Source organism: Genypterus blacodes, unplaced genomic scaffold (assembly GCF_046128005.1).
Source record: "Genypterus blacodes isolate CSIRO-AG114 ecotype Tasmania unplaced genomic scaffold, CSIRO-AGI_Gbla_v1 ptg000072l_1, whole genome shotgun sequence".
Lineage (NCBI taxonomy): Eukaryota > Metazoa > Chordata > Actinopteri > Ophidiiformes > Ophidiidae > Genypterus > Genypterus blacodes.
Window position 1 is genome coordinate 2,001,051 of NW_027466882.1, and position 26,051 is coordinate 2,027,101.

General features: G+C 40.9%; 4 protein-coding genes and 3 non-coding genes across 7 annotated transcripts in view; 5 read left to right on the forward strand and 2 right to left on the reverse strand.

Annotated features, from left to right (window-relative positions):
- smad10a (SMAD family member 10a) overlaps positions 1-26,051 on the reverse strand; it is a 62,461-nt gene that overhangs the window by 16,696 nt on the left and 19,714 nt on the right. The gene's annotated exons all lie outside the window — the stretch shown is intronic.
- snapin (SNAP associated protein) lies at positions 1,629-6,497 on the reverse strand. Its single transcript, XM_076157082.1, has 4 exons — positions 6,283-6,497; positions 4,699-4,745; positions 4,397-4,515; positions 1,629-2,327 (listed from the first exon to the last, which is right to left on the reverse strand). The coding sequence occupies exons 1-4, from the start codon at positions 6,495-6,497 to the stop codon at positions 2,220-2,222; spliced, it is 489 nt and encodes a 162-aa protein (XP_076013197.1). The 3' UTR covers positions 1,629-2,219.
- Positions 6,455-12,135, forward strand: chtopa (chromatin target of PRMT1a). Its single transcript, XM_076157080.1, has 6 exons — positions 6,455-6,679; positions 7,866-7,954; positions 9,036-9,186; positions 10,032-10,206; positions 10,406-10,552; positions 11,355-12,135. Exons 2-6 carry the CDS (start codon positions 7,890-7,892, stop codon positions 11,558-11,560), a joined length of 744 nt encoding a protein of 247 aa, XP_076013195.1. The 5' UTR covers positions 6,455-6,679; positions 7,866-7,889; the 3' UTR covers positions 11,561-12,135.
- Positions 16,243-16,312, forward strand: LOC143005918 (small nucleolar RNA Z40). The gene has a single exon (XR_012964125.1). It is a non-coding gene; the product is annotated as a small nucleolar RNA Z40 (small nucleolar RNA).
- On the forward strand, positions 16,477-16,611 carry LOC143005921 (small nucleolar RNA SNORA18). The gene has a single exon (XR_012964128.1). It is a non-coding gene; the product is annotated as a small nucleolar RNA SNORA18 (small nucleolar RNA).
- Positions 16,967-17,102, forward strand: LOC143005919 (small nucleolar RNA SNORA8). Its single transcript, XR_012964126.1, has one exon. It is a non-coding gene; the product is annotated as a small nucleolar RNA SNORA8 (small nucleolar RNA).
- Positions 21,391-24,672, forward strand: txnipa (thioredoxin interacting protein a). The gene is made up of 6 exons (XM_076157126.1): positions 21,391-21,752; positions 22,078-22,153; positions 22,244-22,391; positions 22,662-23,021; positions 23,120-23,428; positions 23,570-24,672. Exons 1-6 carry the CDS (start codon positions 21,497-21,499, stop codon positions 23,615-23,617), a joined length of 1,197 nt encoding a protein of 398 aa, XP_076013241.1. The 5' UTR covers positions 21,391-21,496; the 3' UTR covers positions 23,618-24,672.

Below are 26,051 nucleotides of genomic sequence, written 5' to 3' on the forward strand. Positions count from 1 at the left end.
ACCAGCTCTCATAGCGAGGCCGCGAGCCGGGGTCTGTCTGGGTCGTCTGGATTGACAGGTCCGCGAGACTGTTTTTTTTAAGGTGGCGCCGCTGAGATTACCCCCACCCCCCCCCCCACCCCCCCCTCCACACACACACACACACACACACACACATATACAGGCTAGGCAGGCTACACTGCTAATTCTACAGAAAACTGCAGCTGCTCTACAGTATGTCTGCCTGCTTGTCTGTGTCTGTCTGCCTGTCTGAGGGTCTGTCTGTCCCCTTTTTTCACGTTTGTCTGTCCTACATGTGTCCTACACAGGCACTATTGTTGTTACAGGGTTGTGATCATAGGCCTTACACCACAACAAATAATGAATGTATATCCACTGATGCATTATGGATTTTATATTGCTCCAGCAACAAGGGTGAGAATAGTCAGTGAGCATTAGCTCTCAGTGAAATGTTTTCGATCTTTAGACCACCTGCCTTCTCGAAAGACAGACAGGTTCACAACAGCCAAACAACTAGAGAAGTCACATAGTTGTAACAGTAAAAAGATTAGACCATTCAGTCACACCCCTTTCCTTCAAATTTGACATCACAATTCTGTATTTGGTAGCGTATTTATACTCTTGACACAGAGTGCATTAATAATTTAGTAATGATGTATGCTGTCCTGTGTCACAACACCATGTGACATATGGATGTAGACATAATGGTAGTCAAAGTTCCTTGTTTTTAACCACCAATGTTCACCTGTGAGATTCAAGTATATCCCATCGCCTACTAAGGAGGCTCTGTTTACATCAGCATCCACTGGTTTGTTTGTTCTGAAGTAAATATGATGAAACTTCACCAGGGGTGAGGATCGGCCTAGGGAGAACCCATTAAATGTTGGCGCTCATCTGGATTCAGGAATGGATCAAGGCATTTTTTGAGGATTCATCAACATTAGGGGAGGGGATGTTTTTCCCATATTTTTGTTAATACAAAAGAGGCACATTTATGCGATGACAGACTATAAATTTGTGTAATTTGTTCCAGATCATGACATATTAAAAAGTAGTTTCCATTGCTAATAAAGAAACACAGCTGTGTTCTTATTATGGCAATTTACTTCTCTTTGGGACAGTATATTAATAGAATAAGTAAAAATTGGCTTGTTTTGGTGGTGCAAGAGGTAGGAGCTCTAACTAGCATAAATATATCAACAAAAGTCCCTCACTCATCTTACTGTATTTGTCAGAACTGTGTGGGGGGTAGGTGCGAAAATCAATTCTATACTTTCGCCATTTTGTCGACATATAATAACAACTGTTACCAAAGGCTGAATACGACTTGTGGAAAAGCACATAATGAGTCACATAATGTGAAGAAGTCATGCTGTTTTCCGGTACCTGCTCAACCAAATCAGGGCTTTTTATCCAACAGAGGTGTAAGAGAAAATAACTAATTGAACCATACCAAGCAATGTTGGTGTGAAAATGCCCCAGAAGCAACTCTAAAGATCAGAATGTGACATTGCTGTAATCTATATTCACTGAGAATTCACTATGAATTTCAAATAAGAACATTTGGGCTATGAGCGCACATCTTTCTACCAATTGAACTACATTAGGAAATGGCACTGGGCGAACTGTCTTAATTCACAGAATATTTATGTAGACATTTCCACTTTCCAGATAATGTAATGAATTTAATGAACATATAGCTTACAAAAGGTAGCTGGTTGAGTATGTATGGACACTTCAAAATCAACAAGACAAATAAAAGCACACTAAAGAAGCAACATATTTAACATTCTGCAGACATTTCAATCCAGATGATGTCTTTTCCGTCAGAAGAAACCAGAAGGAAGCATAGATATACAGTAGCATAGACTCTTCTCAAAATGACAATGTATAGGAATAATTTCCCCTACAGATGATCAAATGGTTCTAATCAACATGATGACTGTTCTTTGGAAAAGCACCACAAATGTTAAATCTTCCCTGGCCTGAGGGATTCAATCATATATTAAGATTCATGCATATTAATTATCAAATTTGATTTGTAATTGCTGACAAATTCAGACAATGCAGCAGAGGATTTGCTCAAGAGATCAAAAGGCAAAGAAAGCTTAAAGTGAAAAGTTGGCTTGTCTTTCTTGAGTTACGGTTACTGGGACTGATGTATATGTTCCGCTCCGGAATGTCCATAGTTTATCCTGTGCACAGCAGAGGGAATGGGCTCAGGGTTTACAAGGGGAGCGGGACGTGAACACTCCTGAGGCCTCCAGCATAGTCTTCCTCCTCGCCGTTTCCTTGGCCACATTGTGGTTGAGCCGCCGCAGACGTTCCTTGTGACAGAATATTTAGGATTAGAAATGTGTTCTTCACAAATTGCAGTAGGCCATGGATAAAAAGGTGATTTAATGAACCAATTTGCTGTATTTTTGGACCTTAAACATTACTGGTTGTGTGATCTTGTTTGGTGTACTGAGAATATGTATTATGATCACTATTATTATGATGACATTATATACTGTATATGCAAATAGGTGTGCTGAGACAAGTGTCTTCATGTCAATGCGCCTTGAATTAAGGTGGATTTGATTTGACTTCATTCACAAAATACAAGTTGTCATTACTGAAACCTGAATACCACCTGTGATCAATACCTTAGACTAAACATTATTTTCGTCAGTATTGTTTTAGCTGCAATCGTGGCAACGTGAAACTCGTAGCAAAGAAAATAAGAAGCGTACATAAATACTGTCTGCCTTCCGTCAAGAATCTGTAGCATTGGAAAAAGTAGCCTTGGGAAAACCATGTGGACTTTGCCAGTAACTAAATATCCTCACCCTGCCTTATGGAGAGAGCACCTAATGATAAGTCAACAGGATCCTGCTTGCTATTTACCAAAGGAGTTGATTGGTCATCAGGCGTTGCTTTATATTTCAGCCACACTAAGCTCAAACATAAGCTGTTCCGTACTAGGTTGCCATGGAACACAAGAGTGCGAGTGAGTCAGCTTCATGACATCGAAAAATCAGAGGGGTTAACACCTTAATCTTGCGTCGTAGTTAAGGCCCCCCGAATACTAAATAATACTTAACTCATATAGCTGAATATAACAGCAATAAGAATTGAGTACACACTTTAATACAGAAAAAATAACATCACATATTGGATTTTATGAGTATGAGCATTGCAGTGTAAGTTTGTTGTTCACTTTGCCTGGCTTGCAACGTTTATTAACTAAGATTGATGATAACATGATCAAGATGCACCCATACTGTAAGTTCCTTGTATTACAACAACCCTTTTGCATGTTGCATGTTAAATTCACACTGTACAAAAAGTTGAATTCAGACTTCAGATTTATCCGAGAGGCTACTAGAGTGTGCTGCTTGTGTCAAATCAGCATGTGTCCCAGTCCATCAACAAAAACTGTCAGTCTGTGAGTGTGTTCTGATAAGATAAGATAGAAAACTTTATTAACCCTGTGCCCTGTGGCTTGTGACCTTGCCCAATGGATGTGGGATATATTTCTGTCCCCCACAACACTGCATGGGATTGGGGATCCTCAGTATACAAGATGTCTTTGTCACTGTGTCTGCACAGAGAGAAGGGAAAGTGCACTCTGCTTATGTCCCAGTTTATAAGTGTGTGGCGAGGTTCCAAAAACACATAATTCATGGTAATAACCCCTCCCCTCTCTCAAAGTAAAGTGAAATATATCCCTGTTATCCCCATTTTTATGAATAATCATGTTGAGATTACAAAGATAAACACACACACACACACACACACACACACACACACACACACACACACACACACACACACACACACACACACACACACACACACACACACACACACACACACACACACACACACACACACACACACACACACACACACACACACACACCCCCCCCCCTCCCAAATGACACCAAGCCTTTCAACACATTCTGAATGTGGTTGCTTTCCAACATAGACAGACACCAGGTTAGGCTGGTTATAGCATAGCTGTAGATAGAATGGATGGATGGATTAGCAGCAGCCATAATAGCTGCAACAATGAAGTAGCAAGAGCTGTGAATGTGTGGATCCACATGCAAATGTTTCACGGAGCAGATCTACAGGATACCGTATGTTGTGAGGTTAATGTATGCATAAATCTTAATTATAAAGTTACCGTAGGCATCATTATAGCACAATTCACAACTTCAAATGGTAGCAGTGAGAATTGATATTATTAGCAGTAACAGCAGTGGAAATAGTAGCTATAATAGAAGAATTAGCAACAGAAGCAGCAGCACTAATAGTTGCAGAAATATTGACTTAAATAGAACTATCACTACAGAATACACAACAGAATATTTAGGAAATATAGTTGAAAATCAGGTGGAATAATTACCTGGGCGTTCTGTAGTATGTTGTTCACCAGCACCACTCTGCGTCTTGCATTAAGCAGCTTCTTAACGTAGGGGTCCAGATCTAGAGCCACCTTCTGATGCTCATTTATCCTGCACAACTCTGGTGACAAGCACATATGATATTTAATTTACTTCATAAAAATACACTGGGCACACAATATTTTTTTTATTTATGCAGTACTGAACTGGCTCATTGTTTGAGATTAAAGTAGCTTGTACATGCTGTCTGACAAAAATAACTACAATGTAAAAAGAAAAAACAAGAGAACAAACTATGACTTACCTGTTGCTAGGTTGTCTATGTGCTCCCTTAACTCCACCTGGCTCTCTCTGCAAACCACACATAAACAATACACAATTTGTTTGAGTTTTTCATGCATAAAGGCTAAAAACCAAAGACAGCATAGCCTTCACATAGGAACCCATCAGAGATGCCAAAAACCTCAAAGTGATCAGAACTTGGGGAGAACTGGGTAAAGGCCTTTCAAAGAGAGGAAGGTCTACGCTCAAGGAATGATATTATATCTAATGAATTTTGTTTCTTTGTATGAAAACGAACATCCTCAAATAATTTAAGATAAAATAAGATAATCCTTTATTCATCCCAAAACACAGAAATGCACAAATAATGCATTACTACTATACACAAGTATACTCGTCTGGGCAGTAGTGCATGTTGGTCTTCATTTAGATATTCCAAACAGTCCAGGCTCCCTCACAAACAATACTATGCAGAAAATGCATGCAAGTAGCTTTAACTTCAGGCATTTCATTCCTTGACTAGGCTGAATAGCTATGGAACTAGCCCTAAATGCTTGAACGCTACTGTCCTTGGGATTATTATTATTAAATTCACCAGTTAATAACCAATAACATAATTAAATTCAATACAGATTACTTCAAGGAAAGAATTTATATGATTGAATACTTTGGTAGCTCATAAAGAGTTAAACCATAAAATCTCGGAAGTGGCTTTTAATATTTGACCCAAGTATTCAAGAGATAAATCACCATATTATATCTTCTTACTTTGAAAAACAATTAAAAATTGCTGCTTCTCCACCAAACTATTACTCCCAGTACACTTGAGATTGATCCACGAGTTCCCAGCAATTGTGCTAATCCAAATGTAAGAGCAATCAAGCCTTTATAGCATTATATCAAGTGTTATAGCTACAACTCAGAGGAAGATTTGGCTGTGTAGGAATGACTTGTACATTTGACCAAATGTTTGCCTTACAGATCCCTTAATGTACTTACTGACAGCATTAACACTGATGCCAGTCATGTGGCAGTCCCCTTAATACGTGTGCTGATGTTAGAATGTATGTAGTTTAACAACACTTGCTCCAGCTGATCCATTGTGGATTCTTGTGGATAATTTGTTGGATTCCCTAACCCTAACCCATATATATATATACACACGACTGGTTTGTTTACTAAAAAATAGTGGCACCCAGTTAAGTTTCCTTTGCACACGAAATGTATCAAATGGTTTGTCTAGCAAACAGAGTTGGAGTCAAGTTACCCTTTCATCAATTGTTTAATTGGAAAACACAAAATTCGAATGTCAAGCGTGCACAAGCTACATGAGTAAACAACAGTGGCGTTACCAAAACTAATAACTGTAAGTGACATTAACGTCATATTTTTAATTGCTAAATTGCGCGCTTTAGACTCATGAATCTAATCTCATTAAAGCTAAATGATTACTGATCAAATTCATCTTTTGCTCGTGCACAAAGAAACAGAAGAAAGACAGAGGAGACAGACAGAATGACAGACAGGCTAGTCACGAGACTGTCCCAGCTACCAAACCTCCTTCCAGGCAGATAACTACACGGAACATGGACATAGACTCCATTACCTCACTGAGTGCACATGCAGGTCAAGCTGCTGGATCGCCGGTTTTAATAAGTCGAGCAGCCCCTCAGCAACAACATCTTTACCTGGGGAAGAACTCTCTATCAGAGCAGAGGAAGCCATTTTACAGTAACACAGCCAGGCGGAAGTGACGCTATTTACGTCACAAGCATCTATCCATTTTCTTCCAGCAAGAGAGAGGCAGCGAGCCGGCACCATTTTAGAAAAGAGCTCTCTATTTGTGAGAAACTACGCGAATTCACCTCGATTATAGGTCACCCATTCTTGAACACAACAGTTAATTTAGAAGACTGAAGAGCAACAGCAGAGTAATAAACCTCACTGTGCTGCTCCTAGTTTACTGGTTAAGGTGACGCTAGCAGTTTTCATCGACTATATCTGTGAGTACAAGCTGTCCAGAGTCTGTGATTTTGTATGTTATTTTTTTGAACTGTGTAAGTTATTGAAATCAATCACTGGCGACCATAGTTGGCGCAGCAGAACGTCACACGTTAGCCGCTAACAAGTTTATGCTAGTTTAGCTATGGTGTTGAGCCGGATCAGTTTGTTGTAACATGTCCCCTGGATTCCAAAATTCTGCAATAAATGCTTATGTACCGACTCCATTGACACTTACAAAACACTCTGATACACTGAGCATTGGTTATCTGTAAGACGAAGCATCGAGTAATTGTGGTTGACTGTAGTGAACTCCGCTGACTGGAGTGTATTCGGGCCTCTTAAGGGAGCCTTCCCTGCACACGGCTGTATGCGTGCTCACGTTTCAGATGTTTGTGACGCAAAGTCCCTCTAAACTATGCACCTTTATGCCGCACACGTACTATATTGTGTAAAATGTCTTCGTGTGGCATTGAAGGTTTCGTAGAGGTTGGGGAGTACTGAAGTGTCAATATTCATGAGTCGAGCAGGGTTGCGTTTCTCCTCGGTAAAACACAAGTTTGTTTTTTTTCAAACTTTTTGGCTCTAGCTCAGTTTGCCTCCTTAAAACCTCATGAGAGATACTGTTAGTGTTTCCATGTTTATTTTAGAACGGGACACGTTTGTTATCTATTTTTGGACTGTGTGTAGGGGGGCACAGGAAGGGTTATAGGACATAACATACCCTCCAAGCTTATGAATGAGTCACAATTCTAACCCTATTTTCGACAGATTCTAAAAAAAACATGGCGGTGGAAATTTTTTTTAGAAATTTATTTAGAAACAGTACTCATATTTCAAAACAATACACAAAGACTATAAAAACTTCTTTTTAAAGCTTGTACATGTCAGGTTATTGTTTTGTGTTTATGTGTTCACTTTATTTCCCACTCTGGGTGAATAGTTAAATAACATGGAATACCACAAGAGCTGAATTTGTTTAGAACCATGACATGGCACATGCATGTAGTATAAATGTCTTAGCTGTGACAAATGCCTTAATTTTAGCCACACTATACTCTGTTGTAGCCTGAATAAATGTAGAAATATACGTGTCTACCTTACAACTGCTATACAGAAGTAAGTCTCTTTTACTTGTACTTGGAAAAGGCCCATGTCATTAAAGTCTTAATGTTTTCTTGTTTCCAGGAGCTCGCAAGCGAAGCTGTCACAATGGCCGCTCCCTCTTCCCAAAAGGTTGTCCTGAAAAGCACCACCAAGGTGTCCCTGAATGAGCGGTGAGGCGTCACGTACCCTGTCTGCAGTTAAACACAAGATGCAGGGCAACCCTTGTCTTCTGATGGTTGTAATGCTTGCAACGGAATGCCACTTGGGACCAGACCTGACATGGATGCTAGGCTGCCGGGCCCCACTGTGTGCACTGCACTCTCAACGTAGTTTTCCATGTCAGATTGTTGAAGAACAAGTGGTCAAATGATTCTTAAGCATGATTGTGACGTTGAACATAAAGGTCTTACCCAGGCCAGATGTGAGCAGTGCACACATGTAGACAAAGGAGAGGGTCGTGGTCATACTTGGTAAGGCAGATGTTCTAAAATGGGCACAGACCACACTCCTGAAAATGCCTCGGCACTCCTGCTCCTTTTTAAGTTGCACGCTATGTGTAATGTGTACACTTTAAAATGGAGAGGACGGCCTAAACTAAAAGAGGGGGCACCTAGGTGCGCCCCCTGAATGATATCTGCCTCTCAGCCATTTCTCTCTCAAACCAGTGCAAGTCCAGCAGTCTACTTCTCTCTCTGTCTGTCTTCTCTCTACCCAGTCTGTCAGAAAGACTTGGTACCCAGTCCTGGCTCAGACGTGACCAAGTGCAACCCTTTGCCCCTCCCTTCCCTTTCATATTGCCTTCAGTGGTTCAACCACAAGTCACGGTCTGTGCCGTAAGTGGCTGGGTGGCCAAGCACTCCTCCCCGTCCAGGGCCTCCACTGCTGCAACACGACGACACCCCAGACAGATGGAGGCCTGTAAGTGGCAAATCCCTTTGACTCTGCTTCTGTCCTTCTCTCTGTGCTTTCATACCATGTTGCTTTTGTTTAGCTGGGTTTGCATTTCTTGTGCTTCTGAATTGAGGTGTATTTCTTTTTTGGATTGTCCTTACTGTGGAGAGAGAGAGAAACTGAGTGCCATCATGGGGCTTAAGCCGCACATGACAAACGAGCCACCACAGTCTGTGTGGCTGCATCCATGATATGAGCAATGACTTCATATGGAAACCCTGCTTCCTCCTCCTCCTCCTCTGTATATCCCATTTCCCTTCCTTTATTTCCTCCCTCCTCTTTTCCATCCCACTTTTAAAGCTTCACTAACATGCTGAAGAACAAGCAGCCCAATGCGGTGAGCATTCGAGCCACCATGCAGCAGCAACATATGGCCAGTGCCCGCAACCGCCGGCTGGCCCAGCAAATGGAGAACCGGCCCTCTGTGCAGGCTGCACTCAATCACAAACAGGTGAGAGCTAGGAGAGAACAAATTTAGCCAGGGTCATCTGCATCCATACCGCTATCTTGTTAAATAGGAGCTAATCAAGCGGGGTGCTTCAAGACGCGTTCTTCGAGTCGAGGCACGACTTTAAATAAAGCAAATAGTATGTTTGGTGCTGATTAGTTTTAGAAATGCGCTTAACAGCTTCGTTCCCCAGAAATTGTTATAATGTATGTACAAACTTGTTAAGGCTATTCCTTGGGCAGCCTATGGAACAGTGGATGTATTGTGAAAATTGTATCAAACGGTTGTTTTCTGGCCTCAGATCTGTTCTTTGAGTCAGACCTGTTTGCTCTGGCTAGATGGCTTCCATACTTCAAGAAAGCCAACACATCAAATGTGCTTGAAGTTTACAATTTCAAAATCACATTCATAAGGAACATTTATGAATGTGACTAAAATGAAGAACGAACATTGTATAAGTCCAAGCAGTTTAATCTTATGAAGCTATCTATTTATGATGATGTGCAATTCCGTGGCTTATACTCAGCTGTCTGACTAAGCTAACTCTCTGCTAGTGAGACAGGTGTATGTCAGTCCACAAATATAACAGGGATTTTGATTGTCTTTGCCTTCCTTTCCTACCCACTCAACCAGGATGAGTTGTTAACAGAACCATATAATAACAATAATCTCATTATGACGATGTCACAAAATGTTTGGCTGGCTCTGTGGATTCATCAAGCAACTGATGATCTGCTGGGTGAAGACGACAGGTTGATGGAACAACAAATGGATATCTTTCTAGAATGACGGATCCATTTGATTGTCCTTCATCCTATCATAACTCCACCCGTAAATAATTTGTTAAGAGTCTGAAGCAGCGTCTTGGGAAGAGCAATATCCAGGCCAGGCTGGGCCGGCCCATCGGGACCCTGATGAGAGGAGGAGTTGCTGGAGGCCGAGGGGCGTTTCGGGGAATGACCAGGGGAGGCCTCAGAGGCAGAGGCAGAGGAGGTGTAATGAGGGGAGCTCTTACCCTCAGAGGTAACAATACACTGCTTTTGATTTCACCCACAACAGATTGTCAGAGCTTCTCATTCTTACTGTGATGAAAGTAGAACATAGCTCGGTTTCATTGTGGGTCCTTTCATTCCCCTGATTGTTCTGTTGTAGAGGCTCTGTCAGTGATTCTTCTCACTGTCTGTGTTCATATTAAGCCGTTGTCCCGTTGTGTTGCCCACAGGTAAGAGAATGCCTGCAGGTGGCCTGATGAGAGGCCGTGGCGTCGCTGGCCGCCTAGCCCTACGTAGAGGGACCCGACAGCGTGGAGGAGCTATTGGTCGAGGGGGACCTATGCCACGAGGAGCAGCACGCGGAGGAGTGGCAAAAGGTGGGCTTTGGATAATCTACAATATTGGCATTTTCATAACATCTATATGCAAGTCCAAATTTATGACATTTGATATGTGCTTTATCGGACACGCGGTGCCTTTCCATCTGCCACTTTAGAGAGGTTTCTGACTAAATGTGTTGCTCCACCTGGCACGCCTGCTTCACACACAGTCAGACGGGCGTCTCTCTCTCAAGTTTTTAGTTTTCTCTGCTGTGGAAAGATGTCAGACTGCCCTGTAGGTGTTTGTTGTGAAAATTAAATGGTAATAGTTTCTTGCATGCTCAATTTCAGATGAACTCAGGATACAAGTGGCAGCTGTCATGCATATAAAAACTATATACTGTCTCCACTTACCAGGATTACATTTTTTCCCATTAATCACAACTTTTACACTTTTTGCTCATAGTTTATCGATCTACATGACAAACAAAGAACATGTATAGAACAACGTTTATATTTTTGTGCCACAAGGCTTTACACTTTTTCACACATCAACATTCTAATCACATAACGCTACCGTTGGCTTGTCAAAACAAATAATACCGGATCTACTGGTAAGTCAATGTTAACACAAGCCAGCTGGAAGTAAACGTTACTGTATTGCATAACAATCAGATTGTACAACTAGGAGGAACTGTGTGCGCCCCTGTTGAGTAAAATGTGAGGTGAGGAGTGTAAAGCTGGAGGGACTGCCTGTACCGAGTTCACACGTCTGCAATTGTTTCTGTGTTAAAAGCCGATTTCACTGATGCAAATGAAAATGACCGTTCTCTTTAATGTTGTTTATTGTGTCGGTCAGGTCGCGGCGGTCTGCGTGGACGTGGTGGCTTCGCCGGTCGGGGAGGCCGCGGTCCCCGCGGTCGGGGTCGAGGGATCGGCCGCCCAGTTGTGACCCGCGAACAACTGGACAACCAGCTGGACGCGTACATGTCCAAGACCAAAGGACACTTGGATGCTGAACTGGACGCTTACATGGCCCAGGCAGACCCAGACAGCATGGAGTGAACACTTGACGCTGAAGGACTTGCACTAAAGACCAGACTGATTGAGTTTAGACGACAACCCCCAGGGCGTCCTACAGTGAAACAGCAGGAGAACCATTTTTCCATTTCTGGAATAATTGATTGAACTTTTTAGAATACTGAAACCCAGCTCTCCTCAGACTTCTTTGTAGTTTTACACCTAATAATATTGGGTTCAGCCGTTTTAAAATTTGGGCAAGTTTTATTTCATTATTCTGTCTTGTTATCTTTATTTTATACTGTATTTTACATGCGCAGGAATTTGGAGATTGTCTTGAATTTAATTTCTGCATTTGACATTTTTCTAAATTATTTGAAAAAAGAATATAAGCAGTTTTTTAAGCAGAATGAACAATGTCTATTTTTTGTATTTGACAGTTTTAGTATGTTTAAGTTTCATCTCATTAATCTGGCTGTTCCTCCATATGTTCAACCTGTCAAAGGTTCTTCAGAGAAGATTGTTGGTATTGTCAACATGTACATACTTAAACATTTACATATGTGTTTGAATGACATTACACACAAGTAAAGTCTGTTTTAATGGCGGAAAAATGCTAATGGTGGGCATTGTGAATTTTTAAAAGCAAATGAATGAGATGTGATTAAATAGCTGTTTTCACCCTGTAATGAAAAAATTTGAAAACATGAACAGGCATCTCCTCCCATTCAGGTGGAGCAGAATTACACTGCACCACTGTTCCTTCATCATTACATTACATTACGATCATTTAGCAGACGCTTTTATCCAAAGCGACTTCCAATAAGTGCGATTCAACATAGGTAGATATGTCATCACCCTTTCCTACAGTATTCGTAAAGCAGCTGTACAAACTCAGTCGGAAATGCATCTGAATTCTAAGAAAGGCAATTTGGCTCATACTCCTAAATTTAAGTGTCATACATAAGGTTTGAAAAAGCTAATAGTCAGCTCTTAACACAGTAAGCAGGACTATACAGTTCAAGGCTCTAAATATGCTGTGATGGTTGATTCACTTTCCTACTGACTTACTTCTAACTAACTTCCACGCCATACATCAACACCAAGCTGCTTTTATGACTGCGTGCTCTCCCGGGGCTGTTTCTGCAATCTATTGTGACTGAATACCGACAATAGTTGCAAATCAGCAAATTGCTAATTTTGTTAACATTCATTTATAGGATGTTAATGATCTAGAGCTCACACGGCTAGATGGGCTGAAAAGACAGAGCTCAAAGTTGTTGCTCTTATAGGGTGTATCCTAATGTGTGTGAATAGGGTGCCGTTTAAAGTTTAAGTCTAGTTCATGAGCTGTGAAGCGGCAAGTACTTCCGGGATGCTAGCACAACGTGCCTTCCTCAGAGATGCTGCTCTCCACCCCACTCATACAGTGCAAAATCCCCAGAATGCATTTGGTAAATTTTAGACTTCAGACTTTCATCTCTTCTCAATGACTGGAACCTACAGTATAAGACATCATACATTGTCATCAATTGAAGAGGGTTTTGTGCATTCAGGGAAAGGACTTCTGTGACACTGATATACACTGCACTGTATTTACAGTATTGTATATAGTTCCCTCCAGCAACAATTGTAGAAGCATGTCAGGTTGGTCATGTTTCTCTCCAATGTTTTCAATATCTGTGACCAGATCTACATTTCAGATGAATGTAGGAGTAAAAAATGTTTCATTCTGAAATGCAATGGAGAAGAAACAAAAGTCTCACACTATGGAAATACACAAATAACCTTACCTCAGATTTGCACCTTTCATTTTTATGAACGGAACCATTTAAAAATATAAGTTCCATTTATATTCATCAACTTAAAAAGTCAAATATGTTTTCTATCATATCTTCATTATTCAGCATGGATTGGTAAGGTCTGAAAAACTCATTGATATTCACATGCCTCCCATACTCGTCTCCAAAGCTGATCAGGGATACTGTCCCAAACATTTTAAATTTGTAATACCTAAAACTGTACAGCACATGTTGTGTCAGCTGTTTTGGCCTGAAGGCAAAGAAAACAAAGTGGATCCTGACAACATAGTACAGCAGTCAGTATAAGACAACTCAGAGACACAAAAATACCTTCATACCCTAGAACGGTCACAAATGTCAGGTTCCTAGTATTTTCAAAGGCAATAATTCCGCACTTTGAATCTCCACCTTAGCTTAAGGATATTTTTGTAAAGTTACAGTTGTTTTTCAGTAAGATCTTGAAACATAAACCGTTTCTCAGAATGTTTGCTTAACAGTTGGCTAAAATTAAAAGTGCAAGCATGGTTTTATTTAATGAAAAGACTCAAATCATGGAGTTGGTCATTTATACCCAGATATGCTTAGGTGTAGTTTTGTATAATTTTCTCCATAGCTGAAAGACTAGATTACTCACAATGTTGTAGTTAGTTTTTTATTGGACTAAATTCGTTGTTTTGTCAAATCTATGATAGTAATTGTTATATAGTAACTATGTTTCTAAAAGTACAATGAAGAGCACATGAAAAACCAACGCGGGACCGCTTTTGCACGTGAGTTCAGTTCATTCAGAGGCTCTATGGCTTCAAAGTGTCATTTCCGAGTTGTCCTGAATGCGTGACGTGGTATCAAAAAGCGATTGTAACTGTCGTAACACAGGCTATAAAAGGACTGGCGGCGCCTCCGTAGTTCTCTCGTGGTTCACTCTCCTTGTCGGGCGGTTCTTTCACTCATCCCAAGAACTCAACTAGCAGGTATATATTGCACCCCTCAATTACACACACGTAAGACTTAATTCTGTTAAAAATATATACGTGTATATCTACACGTATAATATATTGCGTCTTTGATTTACTGTTAAGCAGACTAGTAGCTTCCTGTTAGCTTCTTGCTAACGTGGCGTGGTGGTGCGCAGCGTGCAGGCGTGTCCATAGATGTGATATTTTTGAACTGAGTGAATGGATCAAGTGTATTGAACGTCGAAACCTAGTTGGGGCTACCAGTGTCGCATTTATTGCAGTACATACACTTCGGCCTTTAATTCAAATTAGTGGCTGCAGCGTGCACATGTTGCACCTCATTTCGATACCAGAATTTCCACGAATGCTGTAGTTTATCAGACTTAAACATCGTAGTAAGCAAAGAAGTAATTTTTAAATATGAATATTATGAATGCATGGAAAAACCCCATCGACGGCACTTAGCCCAATCCTGACCTCTTGTGCCCAAACGATGGAACTGCTTTTAAGGCATCGATTCGTTTTGTAGCGCTTAACGTTATCAAACTGATCATTTGAGTTTATATTTTGAAATTAAATGGAACTTTTATATTTATTTTGTAGATGTAGTACGACTGACGCTTACAAATTAATGCCACCCTTGGCTTTCCCATATTCAACCTAATTGATGTATATTGCAGCCTTCGGTAATCGGTACAAAGACATATAATGCAAACATTTGACGCATCAGTCCCAACTAGAAATAAGTAAGTCATAGGAAGGACCAAACGGTTGAATGTCTAATATGTTTGAAGAGAAAAGTGGGTAGTTGGCACCATGGTAGAAGTGGTAATGTGTGATTGTGCCACAGTTGGACAGTGTGTGGTTTGTCCTGTTTAGTGGGCTAGCCCCAGACCTACAGTGGCTATAAAGATTATTGCAGGTTTTGCTTTCACCACAGCCATGTTGCTTGCTGACTGGTGACAATGAGGCCTGGAACATTTGTGTTTAGTGCAGCACTTAGGATAACCCGGAAATGATTTTGTCTGCTTTTCAGGAGATGGAAGACATGATGATGATCTGGGTGGCCTGTCCTGCTGGGAGGAGATGGGAGTGTTGCCCTGCTGGGTGATGAGGTCAAAGCAACTGGGTAGGTGGAGACATGAATTATGTTGCCGTTTTGGACATTAAGATGGTTACCACTCTGTGTAATGCGGTAGACTTTTGTCACTGCACGAGTTGAGGGATGGCAGCAATTTTGGGTAAAGGATAAAAGGGAAGGATGTTTTTCATTCTCAAATTCAGATGTCTATGCAGCCCTTTTTTTGTTAGGATTTGTCTCTGAGCAACAGCCTTCTTTGTCTGGTTGATGTGCATGTTGCAGTATGAGCTCTGGTTCTGACTGGTGGACCACAGCTGTTGTAAAGTGCATAGAGAAATAAGCTCTCTTGCAACCCACTGCTGTGAACACACTGCAGCAGTGTTACTTATGAGAACTGATAAATGTCCTGATCCTAACTACGCATGCATATACAGTTTGGAACAATTTCCTCAATCGATTTTATTGTTGACACCACTTTGTTTCTGCCGTCACAATTTCACCCTGTAGAGTATGCGGACCCTTTTTTTACACTTTTGCTTTAGTTACTATGATTATGCAACCTGAATTTACTGTTGTGCAGTTGACATGAACGTTAAGTGTTTTACATTTTTGCAACACAATATTGAGGTAGTCCAAGTCTTGCCTTAAATTTTAAGACCCTTACGGTCTCTTAATCTGAGGCACAGTTTTTAGGTTATTGAACATGCATTCATTTGCAATTGATGACTACTGGCTTAATTTGGGCCAAGTTACATTGGCACAAAGCTGTTAACATGTCATAATTGACTATATCATTGTGATTCTGCAGGTTGTGACCCTTTGGGAGAAATGTGCAGCTGCAACGCAAGGTTGGTTATTTCCTATTAAATGTCTTGCATGTATATAACTTTTTGTTTTGATGATTGGCGTAATGTTCAACTGCTCTGAAGTGTGATGACAGCTGCCTGTCTGAACAAAGTGATGAAGGACCAACTGTAGGTAAAGGTCTTTCGTAAATAACGCTCTTTCTGTTTGTGTCCTTAAGGTGCTTGCAGTCATGAAGGATTTGTCTGCACTCAGTGGTGCGCCACATAAAGGTCAGTTGTGATGAGAGGAATGCAGTGTGATTTCTGGATGGTGTGACCTGAGGCCTATCCCGACTGGCCTTTGACCTGTAGGGCGTTGTCGTTGGAAATGCCTCACAGAGTAAACTTGTAGTTTCGCTTTACCCACATGGTCACTACCATTGGCCTTGTGGGATATTACTGCAGGACAAAATGCAAATGTCGGATTTGTACTATGAATGTGGAACCTTCTAGGCTGCCTCACATAAGCCACTACAGAGCATATTAAATCACTTTCAACCAAATGTGGCCAATATATTACATTAGATAACATTGTCATAATTTCCCCCAAGCAATACATATTTTGATACCCACAACTCCTGGATCAATGTAATTAAGAGTTGCATTTCAATGTTTTGACCTATTGGACATGTTAAGCCACTCCCTGTCATGTGAACGTGCCTTTTCCTTTTCATAAAGCCTTTGTTTTGGTTTCAGGTGTCGGGCAACAACTGAAATGAAAAGTGATGCTGGTGAGTTTGATGATCCAGTGTGATTGTTGTGCTTGGAGCACTGTGTGGTATCTGCAGCCAGCTGCATTATCAGCTGGTTTGTTCAAAAGCCAGTGCAAGACAAACTCAACATGTGGCATCGTTGGGCTTCCGACTGTCGTGTTTGGAGCCCTGGTATTATTGTTGAACATTATTGGCACATTGGTAAACTGCTGGGTTGTTGGCTGTTCTCTCAGCTTGGATGGAAGCCTATATCTAACAGATTTAATTGTCTCTGCACTGACCTATTTATTGGGCTGTGTGGACTAACGGGTGACGGCTACTTGTTTCTACACCAATTTGGCTACTGGTTGGCAGACGTGGAGGTTGTGTATTGTAAAATGACACAACTTATAGTGAACTTGAATTTAACCCATTCTCGATTTGCTCCATTTAACCCACCTTTAGTTTTTGCACGTGTACACCATGGGAATAGATATGGCACCAAAGCCAAAATGTAGGCCGTTATTTGAGTAGTCATGGGGCTATAAATATGCCTCAACAGATGCTGTGTTGAGTCACCACTCAAATCACTATTTAATGTGAATGCTACCCCTTTTTTTTTGGACACTAGTCTTCAAGGATAGATTAATGTAAAGAGGGTCGGAGTACAAAATATTAGGAATGTTGTAATGGCTTGCACTGTATAATGTATGTTTCAGCTTAACTGAAATGATCGTCTTGCTGTTTTCAGATGCCAACAGGAAAATCGGTCACAGATGAGCCTTTGTGGCCATTCAGGCCCTGTCACTGTAAGTACCCTTTCTACCTGACCTGTTTAATGTGGTTTTGGTCATATACCAAGGCATGCAGGATACTTCCTTTCCTGATTTGCTGTGGAATTGACCATAAAGCAAAACATCCCAGTTGGCTTCCTCGGCACCTGTGCTGTGAAGACTAGCTGGGAACATGATATCCTGTTTATCTGTAACACTGATGAGGTCAAATCTGACATTTGGGTTTTAGTTTCAGGATCCTTTTTCATATTTGTATCATAACGTCACACAAAATATTAGACTAGAGCACATCTTGGTGCTGTTGGCTAGTCTTTCAGGCTGTGAAGCACCATTTAAGGGCAAGGTTACCCTGAACTGACTTTCACGTTATGAACGCTGACAAACTGCAGTGCTTATAAGTGATGTGCTTTAGGTTGAGCTCATGTTCATTTGCCTGTATATGCAAACCAAGCAGGAAGTAACTCACTCGTGTAGATCGCCCTAGTCTGGCAGTGTCTCCCAGTATGAGCTGTGGACCTCTGATAAGCTGTGAAGGTGCTGCAAGAAGTCCTTCAAATATTTTTTAAAGTTTATATCATATTTTTATCACGTTTTTAAATTTCCAGTTTGTCATTTTGTTACAAAAATCTTGCCTTTTTATAAGGTAATTGAACCCAATAAAACAAATTCATGGGCTTTAAATTAGGGGTTCTTATCAATCTATTTTCGGCCCGGAATGCATCCATCATTGCCATGTTTATGAAATGTATAGGGAAATACTTGTTTGACATAAGAACTGGTGGCAAGAGTGATTTCTGAATGTACTTAATCAGAATGCATTAGCAGAATTGTGTCTTGGAGTTTTGAAGCCTCATAATTTCATCATTCAAGTGAAACAGTTTGCACAAACCCTTCAGCTGGTGCTTTTCTATGCTTGGAACAATTGGGATGGAGTACAAAAAAGAAATTTGCCCATGAACACCTTAACTTAGATTTTATGGGCTATAATGCCAACCAAAAACAATGACTGCTGTTTTTATTAAGAACCCATTATAATTGCTGTGAGTTTAAGAGCCAGTTAAATTCTTTTGTGCACATGTTACAGCTCAGTCAGAATTTGAAATGTTTGTCTGAATTTTTTTGCTTTCAATACTCATAAGCTGTTCTTGAACTCATTTCAGGCCCAGTGAGTCAGGACTCCTGCTCTGAAGCAGCTGTGACTGAAGATAGGAACGTTTCGGTTTGTTCAGCAGCCTTTGTCATACGAGGAACTACCGCAAAAGACGACTTCAGACCATCACCAGGGTTTATTGATGCTCCAGCATGGCACACAAGTTCGGCAAATCTAAGCGAGTGAGCCCCAGTCGGTCATATTTCATCCAGCAGTGAGTCGTAAATTACTGAGACTGTACCCCTCAGTAAAGCTGGTTTCTGTTAGACTACTCCCCATGCAGACGGCTTTTCAGTGTTTTCTTTTACATATCAACTTCTGTCCTAAGTGCATTGCTGTGACCATGGAGCCTCATCAGAGCCCTGAGCAGACCTTTGCTGCATCTGAGTGCAAGATTCACCTTATTGGGAACAACAACCTGTCTTAATGCAAAACATAAATGAATCGGTAGCTCTTTAAATTGTCAAACCAATGTTGACTCTCAGGAATTGTGCTGTTCCTATACTGAGTGCTGTAACTATTCCTCACCCACTGTATGAAATGTTTTTATTCACATTAAAGTTCAATCCTAATTGACAGTTGCATCACTTTTCCTTGAGTTGTGGCTTGACTTATCTACATTCATAACTAAAATGGTCCCTTCTTCATTTGATGAACAACATAAGATCATTAAAGTTTTACTTTTTGATGAGGCTGAAGGCTTTTTAAACAACTAAAATTTACATCTTGTGAATCCTGTCTTGGATCCACATTTAATTTATGCTCCATAACTAAAACTTTAACCACCAAAGATGCATAAATACTAGTTCACATTTTTATAGCCGTGTTGGTCCCATGATCTAAATGACCACAACAAATGTGTAGGAAAGTGGCTCTGAACTCACAGGCCAGCTGTATATCTACCCAGGGCATGCTTGTGAAAACGGCTATGGAAACATAAAGCTGACTATTTCAAACACTTGAGTAAATGCATCCTTGGATTAAATGGGATCATTGATCAAATTTTAAGTTTTTGGTATTGATGGAAGTTCCTGGAGGTGGGCTGAAGAACCTCTGTACTCCACTAGGGTGCAGTACTGTATTTTAAGTGAGGGTAATTGTGACTTGAGGCCTATCACCTGTTCAGGGTTTGTCTTACTATTTTAGCTCAAAACATTTATAATCCTGATATGATTTTCTGAGCTTGGTTGTCCTGAACTCATGTACATACACACAGTATGAAATAAATTAAGGTAAATATACTGTGGGCAGTCCTGGGTGATATGGTTTCTGGAATTAGGTCAAAGGTCACAGTAACACTTTGCCCTATTAAGAGAGCAATTGTGGCAGGGAAACAAAACAACTTTGGCATTATCCAGTGGTTAGAATGCTTTACTAGTTGCAAGTTTATTGAATGCAGTTTTTGTAAAACTTACTCATACATGATCAATTTTATCTAACATTTCTTGTTTTTTGGTAATCTATACTTGAATAAGGTCACTGACATTGTTTGCAAGTTTCTGCATTCTACAGAGATGTGGTGTTAACTGACCCAGTCCGTAGGCCCTTAAATTAACCCCTCTAGAAACGTGTGCTCTTTCACCAGTAGCATAAAGATAGATGTTATACACACCACAATAAAAGCTTAACTTATCTTGGGGATTCCCAAATAGAACTGCCTTGTAACTCGATATCAAATCTATTTTCTATCTGGTGTTTTTCCTAGCATTAAATAAATAAAAATAAAGACTTTGTATTTGTAAACAACGTATTTCTACAAACAAAATACAGATTTGTATCTAGCTACAGTTACACCTTCATATAGACGGGCTTTTAGAGGGTATATAACTGTTAAGCACATGGTTCCATATAAGTCCATCCAAATGCTTTTGGACCTGGTACAGATGCTAAATGTATCCAGAATGTTACAACTTTCAAAAGTCAGTAATCTAGTTTGTACATGACCTGAAAATGACAAAATTGAGTAGGGTATTACATGAACATGCTTATCATGCCATGCACATGCACTATCCAGCAGCCTTGCAATATATGGGTCACTTAGTAAAACTTATAGTGTTACACTTTCATCGAAACTGTCATGTGTGCAAGTGTTCACCTTGTGTCACCATCGTGCTCCCCAACTCACTTTTCCCACGGAAATCAATAAAATTCTTTTGACCTCACCTGAAAAACAACAGGAAAGTTTCATGACCTGTGCTTTCTCATATACTAACTGTAATAATGTTCCATCTTAATAACTTGGTCATTACATTTGAAACGTTCGCTTGAGTCATTAATGCCACGTGTGTTCAGAATGAGTCTTTACATGTTTGTTTGAAAGTTTTTCCTCTGAGTTTTCAGTCTTTCAGTCTGTTTGTGTCTGTCTGCTCTCATCTGCTGAGCACGCTCTGTGCTCTCCCAGCCACGCGGTGTCCACGCGTCCGTCTCGGTCGCTGATTGGTTAAAGCTGACACAAACAACCCATTTCCACCAATGGGAGCGGTGTGCACGCGCTGCTCCATGCAGCTCGGCCAGGTTCTCCACGCGCGACTCAGGCTCCCTATATAAAAGGCAGCGCCCCCATTGTTTACAGCAAACTGCACTGGAATGACAACTTGCTCTTTTATGTGCCTTTAAAGAGAATAACGATTTACTTTTGTTTAACATCTGCTTGAAATCAACATGGTGGCGATGACGAAGAAACTGAAAACCTTTCAGGTTTGCTTTGTGGACCCCAGTAAGACTTTTTACTGCGGAGGAGACAAGGTATCCGGTCGAGTGGTGGTGGAGGTGTCGGAGATGACGCGTGTGTCCGCAGTTAGGGTCCTCGCTACGGGCTGCGCTAAAGTGGATTATTCCAAAGGAAAGCAGCGCTGCCGAGAGGAGGCCCAGTACCTCCGCTACGAGGAGCTGCTTCGCCTGGACGACCATCCTGCAGGTATGAGCCTATCACTAGCACACAGGCTGTTGTGAGACATTGTCCACGTTCTCAGGAAACTGCTTTCAGTGAGCATATAGACTGACATACTTCACAATGAAATACGTTGTTGGCTGAAGTAGCGACTGTTAAGTGATATCCGATCTGATGCAATCTGATTAGAGTGAGTAACTGAGCTAGCACAGCAGGCAAGCTTTGTATCCTCTTAACATTATCAAACTTAAAGTGAAAATGAAAGGTATGTCAACTCCAATGTAAGTTATGAGAGGATAAGTGTCTGTATGGAGATCAGTATGAAAGTCAATAATGTTATTGTTTTTTTCAGACGCTGATGGATCAGTCGTCATGAGACCAGGAAACAAATATGAATACATGTTTGGATTTGAGCTCCCCCAGGCAGGGTAAGGCACTGCTCTACATTCCTACAGTAGTTAGTCACAATTTTAATGGTATAAGAGAAGTTGCTGATTCATTCTCCTTCTGCTTCACAGGCAGTTGGTGTCATCATACAAGGGCAAGTTTGGCTATGTTCAGTACTATGTTAAGGCGCTGATGGATAGGCCTGGACAGGCAACTCTAGAGTGCAAGAAACCCTTTGAAGTGGAGGAGCCCCTGGATATCAACACCCCAGATTTACTGGTGAGTTTATCTCTGACTGAAAGCAATGATATGGTGCTGTATGTAGAGGTTGGCATGAATGGTTATTTATCTGTGGTAGCTAGGGCGTTTTGTTTAAAGGCTCATAAATTATTCCTGAGTCATATAATCTCATTATATCAGCACAATTACTACTGTGTCTTGATAGGAGATACTTGTGTGATAGTAGATGGTACATGATCAAAGAATGGGTTTTGTCATCTATGGGGAGTCTCCATCTGAATTTCTATTAATGTGCCTGCAACTTCTCAGTCTCCTACAGGTGGTATGAAGGAGAAGAAGGTGACCTGCATGTTCATTCCTGATGGCCAAGTGTCATTGAATGCTAAAATAGACAGACGTGGCTTCTGTGAAGGGGAAGACATCTGCATCAATGCCAAGTTTGAGAACACTTGCTCCCGCATTGTGGTGCCCAAGGCTGCCATCATCGCCAAGCAGATTTTCCAGGCCAAAGGTCGGACTAAGGTGTTCCGCCAGAAGCTGTCTTCTGTCCGAGGAAACCACATTATTTCTGGCATGTGTGATGCTTGGCAAGGCAAATCAATCCGGGTACCAAAGATCAAACCCTCTATGCTGGGCTGCGACATCATGCGTGTGGAGTATGCTCTAATGGTAAGACTTTTGACAAAGCCATTCATTTTAGAAATTATATTTTTAATTCTAGCAGTCTTTGTGCATCATCTCTATAACATTATCAAATTCTGTCGTAGATCTATGTCCACATCCCTGGAAGTGAGAAGTTGATTCTGGAGCTGCCACTTGTCATTGGCACACCTGGCCTGGGCAGCCGAACCAACAGTATGAGCAGCCAGTGCAGCCAAGACGGCTCTGTCAGCACAGCTTCTCAGAGCTGGGTTTCCCTCAGGGTGCCCTCTGACCTGCCCAGCTACTGTGACATAACTCGTGACTGCTCGCTGGACCAGCCACTCACACCACTTCTGGATGATGTTGATGGTGATGACAGTCCTATCTTCATGAGTGCACCTGCCTTTCCTTTCCCACCACCAGCATACACTGAGGTATGTATTTGAATATATTTCATTAAATGTTGTATGAATTATGTATTGAGGTCAAGGAAAGTCAATTGTTTCCTGATATCTTAATAATTTCAATCCTGTCTATTTTGCTAATGAGAAATTATCTTATCTTTGCTGTTGCAGACAGAGGAGAAGCATGGTGGAAGTGCCCGTATGCTGCCAGTCTGCTGAAGTCAGCAGTCCTACTAGAGGTGCGCATCAGCTGTTGGGGATTATTCCCCATTGAAGGCACTTGTAAAGGAGCAAAAGGTCCAAACTCCTTCAAAGTATTGTAAGGACTGAAAGGTCAGAAATTCCTGAGGAGAGCTGAAAGCTAGAAGGGATTCACACGCTCTGTTCGCTGACTTCACTGTGCTTCTATCTCAGCTGATTTCTGAGGTTTCCTCCTACCGCCCCACAGGTTGTGGACCTGAAGGTCAAGACACAAAGCATGTGATGTGCTACATTTCTTACTGAGCTGTCCAGTCCCCTCCAGACAGTAAATTAATGTGAGGGGCTCCAATTCATGGCTTTAAGTTGGGGCAAGGGCTTATTCACCAGCTAGTGCCCATCTGGTTGTAACATCTGTCTTTTTGGGCTTGTAGATAAATTCTTTCCCATGAGGCATTGTCATTCCTTAAAAACCTTTTCCTGAAGGATTTGATGAGAAAAATCCAATGTTTCTGAAACCTGAGTCCAGGCCATTTTGAATGGAATGTTGTTGCCTTTGAGAATAACTGCATGTAGAATATGCTTCCTTAGATGCTAAGGGACACTCGTGCAGGATCCATAGATCATGATGTACCAGTGTTTGGTTTATTCCTGTATGGTATTGCACTTTTGATTGCTGCATTTTGCTGTACTACTGCCTGTTTTGATAATGTTTGTTGTTTGAACAATGAGTGTTAAAGTTAAACCTATAATGCTCCAAACTCAGTTTCTGTTAATAAATTCAGGGTCAGATGTAGTTTCTTGACAGTGCCAAACATGATCCTTACATACTCCCACTCCTGGATCACACCTATGTGAGGATAATGGTTGCGTCATCTGCAGTTGTTAGAGACCATATTTCATTGTGTGGCACTTGTAGTGTTTGGAAGTTGAATGTACTCTTCCTTCAGGGGGCAAAAAAAACAATCACTGTTAATACTGATCCTGTGAGAAATGTGTCCTTCATACTTAAACAGAGTATTTTTATATGAAACCCTATGGGTTATTTTTTTTCTATTAAAGAAACCTTAAACATCCACTGTCTGTGCTTTTTCCTTTTACACTGTCATCTGTAAGATCTCATGTATGTAGGGAAGGTGGGAAAACACTTAAGTGCATACAAAACCCATAATTCTTTGAACTCTCCGTACATCACAACTTCATTCTTGAAACATTTGGACTTTTCTTCTTGAAATATAACTTACGGCTCTCCCCACTACAACTATGCCTGACTGACATGAACTCCATACAGATGACCTAATAATCACCTCAGAGCACACAACATCTCGTGACACATACAGACCAAATCCCCAACAACCACAACCAAGCAAAACACTTGCTGAATCAGTTTTGACTTTTCTCTTGTCGAATTAAATCTTACTAATTTAACTGCCAATGAACCCTGAGTTAAAGTGTGTGTGTGCAGTACCTGCGACCCTGGCCTATGAACCTGGACTATGGTTGTGGTTGAACTCGCATTAATGAACATGTTCATGTCTAGATGTCTGTTCTGAATGAAACTGGGTGGCAGACGGAGGAGTGACAGCAGTGTTGTATGATCCCCACGTGACTGTACGTCCTGATCCTTCCTCCTGCCCCCGGCTATGATTCAGAACAGGAAGTGTGTTCAGAGCACCACCATACAAAGACGTGACATCCAGTTGTGTAATAAACCAAGTAACTGATTTTATTTGTATGTAGCCCAGTTATTAAAGTGATTGTGGTTAAAATAAACTTCACATTATGGATAAACTTCAACTTTTAAATGGATTATGAATTTGCTGAGGTGTGCTAATGGTTTATCAGTATGTTCATGTACAAATATGTGTTTGTCAGCTTACATCACACATATCTGGTTAACCTCATGATTTTTCAGGTTCTTCAGTCGTTAGAAACATTGTTATCTTAGCATCATGCATGCTGATAGGATTAACTTCTGTCTTTTCATGTATGTCTAATTAAAATTGCTGATAATATTACAATTTAACACTGTTACACTGTAAAACATGTTAACTGACTTACAAAGAAAACACTAACTAGCTAATAACAATGATTTATCTGTCCATCCACCCACTCCTGGCACATTGGTAAATACAAATACAATGAAACATGCTTGTTGGGCACCAGACAGCCAAACAATTAACTCCATATCCTGTAATAAACAAATAAGATAAATTGAAAAAACAATTACCTAATACTGCAATCAACTAATTATCAGTTAATTAAAATTGTCATTATTTATTTTTTCAGCATCAGCATCATTTATTATCAATTAGTCGTGTTATAAATCCATAACTCACATAATTACACACAAACAAAACTCCACAGTGTGTGTGTGCGTGTGTGTGTGTGTGTCCCACATCCTAATCTTACAACTCCACCTTTGCTTGGTCACCTTGCTGGATTCTAAAGGACT